The sequence below is a fragment of the Ascaphus truei genome, chromosome 6 (assembly GCF_040206685.1).
Source record: "Ascaphus truei isolate aAscTru1 chromosome 6, aAscTru1.hap1, whole genome shotgun sequence".
NCBI classification, from domain to species: Eukaryota; Metazoa; Chordata; class Amphibia; order Anura; family Ascaphidae; genus Ascaphus; species Ascaphus truei.
This window is the reverse complement of record NC_134488.1, coordinates 48630251-48640250: the sequence shown is the minus strand read 5'-3', so window position 1 is coordinate 48640250 and position 10000 is coordinate 48630251. Positions and strand designations below refer to the sequence as shown.

Here is a 10000-nt window from a genome sequence, read left to right as displayed (position 1 = left end):
GTGAGCACGGGCAGGATACACGGTTCACATCCATACGTGAGCACGGGCAGGATACACGGGTCACATCCATACGTGAGCACGGGCAGGATACACGGGTCACATCCATACTTGAGCACGGGCAGGATACACGGGTCACATCCAAATGTGAGCACAGGCAGGATACACGGGTCACACACATCCATACGTGAGCACGGGCAGGATACACGGGTCACACACATCCATACGTGAGCATGGCAGGATACACAGGTCATATCCATACGTGAGCACGGGCAGGATACACGGGTCACACACATACGTGAGCATGGGTAGGATACACGGATCACACACATCCATACGTGAGCACGGGCAGGATACACGGGTCACACACATACGTGAGCATGGGCAGGATACACAGGTCACACCCATACGTGATCATGTTTAGGATACACGGGTCACACACATCCATACGTGAGCACGGGCAGGATACACGGGCCACATCCATACGTGAGCATGGGCAGGATACACAGGTCACACCCATACGTGAGCATGGTAGGATACACGGGTCACACATACGTGAGCACGGGCAGGATACACGGTCACACACATACGTGAGCACGGGCAGGATACACGGGTCACACCCATACGTGAGCATGGGTAGGATACACGGGTCACACCCATACGTGAGCATGGGTAGGATACACGGGTCACACCCATACGTGAGCATGGGCAGGATACACGGGTCACACACATACGTGAGCACGGGCAGGATACACGGGTCACACACATACGTGAGCACGGGCAGGATACACGGTCACACATACGTGAGCATGGGCAGGATACACGGGTCACACACGGCTCAGGGAAGATTCCCTTGTAAGATTGTCTTGCTTCTTCCAACGCCTCCATCCCATCTTCATTCTCTTACTGATTTCCTTCAGAAAGTCCCACCCATTGTTCCTCACCGGCCGAGGCAGCCATTGTCTTCCCCTTCTAGTTCTGTTCCATTTATTCCAACCCTCACAGAGGGGACACGTTTGTTGAGCATCACTTTACTCTCGCTGAGATTCACACGGAGGCCACTTTCTGTCTCACTCCGGCGCGTTCTCTGATCTGTTACTGGAGATCTTCTGGATAATTAATTTATATAAAAAAAAACTGCTTATAAAATTGAGCCCAACCTCTGTTGCGCTGGAATTGCTGCTGCGGTCCCCTTGTGGGGGCGGGGGCCACATAATTAACTTCTTCCTGGGGTGACCAGCCCGTTAGTGGCCCGCCTGATACTCGAGGATCAGCCACTCTCCAGCTCTCCTCGTGGTACCCCAGCTCACCTCCGCCGTTGAATCAGTCATCTCCCCACCCTCCAAGGTATCATTCTTGGGGGCGTGGGGGGAATTGAGTGAGGGGGGGGGAGTAGGACTGGGTGGGCCCCCCCGCCCGTACTCACGTAAGTGAAGCGCCATTTCATGCACATTCTGTGTGGTTTCAGGTTACTAATACCATATCATGATACCGCTGCTAGATACGTGCGGGCGTCCTGTCTGCGCTGACCCCAGTATGTCACTGAGCGGGGACGCGCCCGCAGCTGGCCCGCTGCTAGATACGTGCGGGCGTCCTGTCTGCGCTGACCCCAGTATGTCACTGAGCGGGGACGCGCCCGCAGCTGGCCCGCTGCTAGATACGTGCGGGCGTCCTGTCTGCGCTGACTCCAGTATGTCACTGAGCGGGGACGCGCCCGCAGCTGGAGCGCTGCTAGATACGTGCGGGCGTCCTGTCTGCGCTGACTCCAGTATGTCACTGAGCGGGGACGCGCCCGCAGCTGGCTGGTCCTTTCTGGAAGTAGATTTTGTACAGTCAGGATGGTCCCAGGACCCCTCGGCGTGTACATTGGGGTCTCCCTCTGCTGGTCAGGGCGTGTCAGACGGACCTGCTGTGCGTGATGTAACCGGCGCCTGCTTTCTGAAAGCCTTTGTGTGCAGGCTAAGCCCCTCTCCGCAGCTGCTGACCCCCTGCAAATTGTCTTTTGTTTGACGGGGTCTCTCTCGGCTGGGTATGGAAACAACCGCCTGCCTTTCTATCCCGTACACTACCCTTCCACGGAGAGGACCCGTTATCCCCCCCCCGATACTCTCCTCCCCCCCCGATACTCCCCCCCCCCCCGATAGTCTCCCCCCCCCAATACTCTCCCCCCCCAATACTCTCCCCACCCGATTCTCTCCCCCCCCGATACTTTCCCCCCCCCAATACTCCCCCCCCCCCCCGATACTCTCCCTCCCCCCGATACTCCCCCCCCCCCCAATACTTTCCCCCCCCCAATACTCTTCCCCCCCCCCCCCCAATACTCTCCCCCCTCTGCTCACATTTGCTAGGTATGGGGCTGTGGAAACTCTGCATTTTATCCTGGTCAAATGTTCTGAGTATTGTAGAACCAGTGTCTTTAAAAGTAGTGATTTCTGATTTAAATAAAATAATAAAAAAGGTCTGAACCGGTAAACCAGCGCTGCAGCCCCTGGGGGAAGCGGTTACAGATTTTTGAGAAGAGTCTTATAGAATAAATATCATTTTCTTTACAGAATGAAAACTCCTACAAACTTCCCCCTCTTCCTCTTCTCGCCCCATCTCCTCTTGTTCCCCCCCATCCTTCCCCCCCATCTCTCCCCCTCCTCCTTCCCCCTCCATCTCTACCCCTCCCATCTCTCCCCCTCCTCCTCTCACCTCTCTTGCCTCCCCCCTTTCCTTCCCCTCTCCCCCCCCTCCCTCCCCTCCCTCCCCCCCTCCCCCCCTCTCCCTCCCCTTCCCCCCCCCTCTCCCTCCCTCCCTTGCTCCCTCCCCCCTCCATCGCTGGCAATTGATTGAATTTCTACTCCTTCCTGATCCACGTGTTGGTCCCCTCCCCCGCTCCTCCCTCCCCGCTCCTCCCCTCCACCGCTCCTCCCTCCCCCGCACCTCCCCTCCACCTCACCTCCCCTCCACCTCACCTCCCCTCCACCGCTCCTCCCCATTTTCCTATCTGCTGGGAAACGTCAGACCCTGTTATGGCCCTTGGGCTTTCTCTCATATTTAGGATCCCTTTATATCTATCCTCTCCCTCCCTCTCCTCTTCTCCTCTCTCTCCCCCTCCTCCTCCTCGTCTCCCCATCCTCCTCGTCTCCCCATCCTCCTCCTCCTCCTCTCCCCATCCTCCTCCTCCTCTCCCCATCCTCCTCCTCTCCCCATCCTCCTCCTCCCCATCCTCCTCCTCCTCTCCCCCCCATCCTCCTCCTCCTCCCCCCCATCCTCCTCCTCCTCTTCCCCCCATCCTCCTCCTCCTCTCCCCCCCATCCTCCTCTTCCTCTCCCCCCCCATCCTCCTCCTCCTCTCCCCCCCATCCTCCTCTCCCCCCATCCTCCTCTCCCCCCCATCCTCCTCTCCCCCCATCCTCCTCTCCCCCCCATCCTCCTCCTCCTCTTCCCCCCCATCCTCCTCCTCCTCTTCCCCCCATCCTCCTCCTCCTCCTCCTCTTCCCCCCCATCCTCCTCCTCCTCTTCCCCCTCCTCCTCCTCTATCCCACTCCCCCTCCTCCTCTATCCCCCTCCCCCCTCCTCCTCCTCTCCTCCTTCTCCTCCTCTCCCCCCTCCTCTTATCCCCACTCCTCCTCTCCCCTCACCTCCTCTTCTCCCCCCTCCCCCCTTCTCTTATCCCCCTCCCCCTTCTCTTATGCCCCCTCCCCCTTCTCTTATGCCCCCTCCCCCCTTCTCTTCTCCCCCCGTCTCTTCTCCCCCCTCCCCCCTTCTCTTCTCCCCCCTCCCCCCTTCTCTTCTCCCCCCTCCCCCCTTCTCTTCTCCCCCCTCCTCTTCTCCCCCCTCCCCCTCCTCTTCTTCTCCCTCCCCCCTCCTCTTCTTCCCCCTCCCCCCTCCTCTTCTCCCCCCCCTTCTCTTCTCTCCCCTTCTCTTCTCCCCCCTCCCCTTCTCTTCTTCCCCCTCCCCCCTTCTCTTCTCCCCCCTCCTCTTCTCCCCCCTCCCCCTCCTCTTCTTCTCCCTCCCCCTCCTCTTCTTCCCCCTCCCCCCTCCTCTTCTCCCCCTCCTCTTCTCCCCCTCCCCCTTCTCTTCTCCCCCTCCCCCTTCTCTTCTCCCCCTCCCCCCTTCTCTTCTCCCCCCTCCCCTTCTCTTCTCCCCCCTCCCCCTTCTCTTCTCCCCCCTCCCCCTTCTCTTCTCCCCCCCCCTTCTCTTCTCCCCCTCCTCTTCTCCCCCTCCTCTTTTCCCCCTCCCCCCTTCTCTTCTCCCCCTTCTCTTCTCCCCCCTCCCCCTTCTCTTATGCCCCCTCCCCCTTCTCTTATGCCCCCTCCCCCTTCTCTTATGCCCCCTCCCCCCTTCTCTTATCCCCCTTCTCTTCTCCCCCCTCCCCCTTCTCTTCTCCCCCCTCCCCCTTCTCTTCTCCCCCCTCCCCTTCTCTTCTCCCTCCTTCTCTTTTCCCGCCTCCCCCCTTCTCTTTTCCCCCCTCCCCCTTCTCTTTTCCCCCTCCCCCTTCTCTTCTCCCCCCTCCTCTTCTCCCCCCCCCCTTCTCTTCTCCCCCTCCCCCCTTCTCTTCTCCCCCCTCCCCCCTACTCTTCTCCCCCCTCCCCCCTTTCACCTCCCACCCTTTCATCTCTCACCCTTTCATCTCTCCGCCTTCTCCCTCCCTTCTCCCCCATCCTTCTCCTCTCACCTCCCCCTTCTCCTCTCCTTCTCCGCTCACCTCCCCCATCTCCACTCGCCCTTCCCCTCACTCCCCCTTCCCCTCACTCCCCCTTAATGCTGGGCCTAGTTAAAAAATAAAAAAAAATGTAACACAAATATGAAATTTATTGGGCATTGAAGTGTAAAATATTTACTGTTCCTGTATGTTTCGCGGGGAACCCCAGGTTGTAGCCGCTGGACCTCAGAGGGTTAAATGTGCTCTGGGCTCTTCTCTTCCAGATCAGACAGCCACGAGAAGAAAACCTCGTGGAAGACCCCGCAGCAGCACGTCCCGGAGCTCGGACACTTCCTCCCACCCCACAGAAATCGCCAGCCCCCCGAGCAAACATGAGCCCAGGCCGCCCGAGAGAGCCAAGAAACAGGAGGTCAAACCAGAAGAGAAGAGGCGGGGGAGACCTCCGGCAAACGGCAGCGTCAAGTTCCAGCTGGCACAGGAGAAGCGGGGCATCCCTGAGCCCACAAAGGTCCCCCGGGAGGAGAAGACCAAGAAGAGAAAGCCCTCTGCCACGTTCCAGCAGGCAGCCAAGATCAAGAAGCTGCGCGCGGTCAAACTCTCCCCGCTGAAGTCCAAGTTCAAGAGCGGCAAATTGCAGCTGGGAAGAAATGGAGGGGTCCCCATCGTCAGGCGCCGAGGAAGACCGCCCTCCTCTGAGAGGTTCAAAGCGACACCACCAGGAGACCTCCTGAAACAGGCCCAGGCGGAGAAACCTCAGAAGGGGCGCAAGGAGGAATCTCCGCAGCCGTCAAAAGAAGAGAGCAAAGTGTCCGTGCGGCAGAGCCCGCGCAGGGTGAAGCCGGTGAGAATAATCCCCTCTTCCAAGAGGACAGACACCACCATCGCCAAGCAGCTCCTGCAGAAGGCCAAGAAGGGGGCGCAGAAGAAGATAGAGCTGGAAGCGGCGAAGCTGCAAGGGCGCAAGGGGGGGACGCAGCTGAAGAACATACGCCAGTTCATCATGCCCGTGGTGAGCACCGTGTCGTCGCGCATTATCAAGACGCCCCGGCGGTTCATAGAGGACGAGGACTACGAACCCCCCATCAAGATCGCCCGGGTGGAGTCGGCCCCCAACAGCGGCAGATTCGGCGCCGCCTCATGCGGCTCCAGTGAGAAGTCCAGCGCGGCCTCGCAGCACTCCTCGCAGGCCACCTCGGACGACTCTCGCTCCAGCAGCCCCAGCGTAGACACGTCAACGGAGTCTCAAGCCTCGGAGGAGTTGCCAGCACTCCCAGAGGAAGAGGGGCGCACCCCTGAAACCCTTGCCCCAGCACCCACCCCACAATCGCCCGCAGAGAGCAACGGTGGCGCAAGGAGCCGACGGTTCCCGGTCTGCGGACGGACCTTCAGCGCCCGGCCAGCAAAGAAGGCGACCTCGCAGCCGATTCTGCAGCAGCCGTCTGCGTCCCCGCCTCCCCCACTATTGAGTCCCCCAACGTCTCTGCAGCCCCCCACCAGCCTCTCCGACCACACGCCCTGGCTCATGCCTTCCTCTATTCCCATGACGACCTCCTTCCTGTCCGCCTCGCGAATGCATGAGAAGCGCAGGTCCATCCTGAGGGAGCCCACCTTCCGCTGGACCTCCCTTAAACATTCCAGGCTGGAGTCACAGTACTTCTCCTCCGCTAAGTACGCCAAAGAAGGGCTCATCCGTAAGCCCATCTTCGATAACTTTCGGCCCCCGCCCCTTACCCCGGAGGACGTGGGCCTGGCCTCCGCCTCTGGTTTCCCCTCGCCCTCCGTGGTGGGCCCCGGCCGGCTCTTCTCCCCTCTCCATGCTTCGGGCGCCAGGTTCGATGTGCACAAGCGGAGCCCCATCCTCCGCGCTCCCCGCTTCACCCCTAGTGAGGCGCACTCGCGCATCTTTGAGTCGGTCACCCTCCCTTCCTCAGCAGGCCGCTCCGGTGGGGCGTCTTCCATGATGGGCATGTCCTCCCGGAGGAGGAAGAGGCGGGTCTTCAGCCCAATGCTTGGGACTGAGCCCAGGTCCCCATCGCACTCCATGAGGACACGAAGCAGGAGGGTGAGCAGCGGCGGCCTGTCCTCCCTCGCCCCTCCGTCCTCTGCCTCGCTCCCGGGCGTGTCCGTTGGTCCCATTGCCGCCAGTGCCTTAAACCCCGGCTTCTCCTTCTCTTCCGCATCGTTGACCCCGACGCCTGGTGATTCGGCCGAGAAAAGCCAGAAACCAAGGAAACAGACCAGCAGTCCGGGGGAGCCCTTCTCCTCTTCCAACGGCTCGCCCGGGCTCTACCCCTGGTTCTCTTCCAGCCCGCAGGCGGAAAAGGGGAGATGCAAGAACAGGGCGTCGGAGGAAGCGCTTAAAGAGCGCGACACCGAGAGGAGCCGGGAGAAGGAGAACTCCCGCGACTCCCGAAAAGAGAGGCGGAAAAACGCGTGCAAGCTGGTCAAGGAGAAGGGCGAAGGGGACACCGTCTCCGTGGCTACCATACCTGTGAAAACCCCGGGGAGGAAGAAACCCGGCCCGGCCGAGCCTTCCCCAGCCGTGGCCCCAGCCGTGGCCCCCTCTGATGTGACCCCAGCCAAAAACAAGGCACCCAAGAAAGCGCGGGGGGGCTTGGAAAAGCCAGACCTGGAGACAAGTGCCAAACCTCTGCCTGCAGAGGCACCGGCGCACCTCCCCTCCCAGCCTGCGAGCGGTGCCAAGCCCTCCACCATCAGCTCCATGCTGGCTCAGGCTGACAAGGTTCCCGTGACAGACAAGCGCGTGGCCAGCCTGCTGAAGAAGGCCAAAGCCCAGCTGTACAAGATCGAGAAGAGCAAGTTCCTGAAGCAGAGCGACCCGCCGAAGGTTCAGGTGCGTTAACCCCCCCCCCCTCTTATCTTTATTTTCGCTGTGATGAGGATACCCCCCCCCTCTTATCTTTATTGGCGCTGTGATGAGGACACCCCCCCCTCTTATCTTTATTGGCGCTGTGATGAGGATACCCCCCCCCCCTCTTATCTTTATTGGCGCTGTGATGAGGATACACCCCACCTCTTATCTTTATTGGCGCTGTGATGAGGATACACCCCCCTCTTATCTTTATTGGCGCTGTGATGAGGATACACCCCCCTCTTATCTTTATTGGCGCTGTGATGAGGATACACCCCACCTCTTATCTTTATTGGCGCTGTGATGAGGATACACCCCACCTCTTATCTTTATTGGCGCTGTGATGAGGATACACCCCACCTCTTATCTTTATTGGCGCTGTGATGAGGATACACCCCACCTCTTATCTTTATTGGCGCTGTGATGAGGATACACCCCACCTCTTATCTTTATTGGCGCTGTGATGAGGATACACCCCACCTCTTATCTTTATTGGCGCTGTGATGAGGATACACCCCCCCTCTCTTATCTTTATTGGCGCTGTGATGAGGATACACCCCCCTCTTATCTTTATTGGCGCTGTGATGAGGATACCCCCCCTCTCTTATCTTTATTGGCGCTGTGATGAGGATACACCCCCCCTCTTATCTTTATTGGCGCTGTGATGAGGATACACCCCTTTCTCTCTTATCTTTATGGCGCTGTGATGAGGATACACCCCCCTCTTATCTTTATTGGCGCTGTGATGAGGATACACCCCCCCTCTTATCTTTATTGGCGCTGTGATGAGGATACCCCCCCCTCTCTTATCTTTATTGGCGCTGTGATGAGGATACCCCCCCTCTCTTATCTTTATTGGCGCTGTGATGAGGATACCCCCCTCTCTTATCTTTATTGGCGCTGTGATGAGGATACCCCCCTCTCTTATCTTTATTGGCGCTGTGATGAGGATACCCCCCCTCTCTTATCTTTATTGGCGCTGTGATGAGGATACCCCCCCTCTCTTATCTTAATTGGCGCTGTGATGAGGATACACCCCCCTCTCATCTTTATTGGCGCTGTGATGAGGATACCCCCCCTCTCTTATCTTTATTTGCGCTGTGATGAGGATACCCACCCCCCTCTCTTATCTTTATTGGTGCTGTGATGAGGATACCCACCCCCCTCTCTTATCTTTATTGGCGCTGTGATGAGGATACACCCCCCCTCTTATCTTTATTGGCGCTGTGATGATGATACACCCCCCCCTCTTATCTTTATTGGCGCTGTGATGAGGATACACCCTCCCTCTTATCTTTATTGGCGCTGTGTTGAGGATACCCCCCCCTCTCTTATCTTATTGGCGCTGTGATGAGGAAACACCCCCCCTCTTATCTTTATTGGCGCTGTGATGATGATACACCCCCCCTCTTATCTTTATTGGCGCTGTGATGAGGATACACCCCCCCTCTTATCTTTATTGGCGCTGTGATGAGGATACACCCCTTTCTCTCTTATCTTTATTGGCGCTGTGATGAGGATACACCCCTTTCTCTCTTATCTTTATTGGCGCTGTGATGAGGAAACACCCCTTTCTCTCTTATCTTTATTGGCGCTGTGATGAGGAAACACCCCCCCCTCTTATCTTTATTGGCGCTGTGATGAGGAAACACCCCCCCCTCTTATCTTTATTGGCGCTGTGATGAGGATACACCCCCCCTCTTATCTTTATTGGCGCTGTGATGAGGATACCCCCCCTCTCTTATCTTTATTGGCGCTGTGATGAGGATACCCCCCCTCTCTTATCTTTATTGGCGCTGTGATGAGGATACCCCCCTCTCTTATCTTTATTGGCGCTGTGATGAGGATACCCCCCTCTCTTATCTTTATTGGCGCTGTGATGAGGATACCCCCCCTCTCTTATCTTTATTGGCGCTGTGATGAGGATACCCCCCCTCTCTTATCTTAATTGGCGCTGTGATGAGGATACACCCCCCTCTCATCTTTATTGGCGCTGTGATGAGGATACCCCCCCTCTCTTATCTTTATTTGCGCTGTGATGAGGATACCCACCCCCCTCTCTTATCTTTATTGGTGCTGTGATGAGGATACCCACCCCCCTCTCTTATCTTTATTGGCGCTGTGATGAGGATACCCACCCCCCTCTCTTATCTTTATTGGTGCTGTGATGAGGATACCCACCCCCCTCTCTTATCTTTATTTGCGCTGTGATGAGGATACCCACCCCCCTCTCTTATCTTTATTGGCGCTGTGATGAGGATACACCCCCCCTCTTATCTTTATTGGCGCTGTGATGAGGATACACCCCCCCTCTTATCTTTATTGGCGCTGTGATGATGATACACCCCCCCCTCTTATCTTTATTGGCGCTGTGATGAGGATACACCCTCCCTCTTATCTTTATTGGCGCTGTGTTGAGGATACCCCCCCCTCTCTTATCTTTATTGGCGCTGTGATGAGGAAACACCCCCCCCTCTTATC

The 10000-nt window shown here is 57.9% G+C and overlaps 1 protein-coding gene across 1 annotated transcript in view; it reads left to right on the top strand.

Moving 5' to 3' along the window:
• Positions 1–10000, top strand: part of KMT2A (lysine methyltransferase 2A) — a 102827-nt gene that overhangs the window by 36121 nt on the left and 56706 nt on the right. Inside the window, 1 exon segment of the mRNA XM_075604199.1 lies at positions 4911–7501. Coding sequence (XP_075460314.1) covers positions 4911–7501 — 2591 coding nt within the window.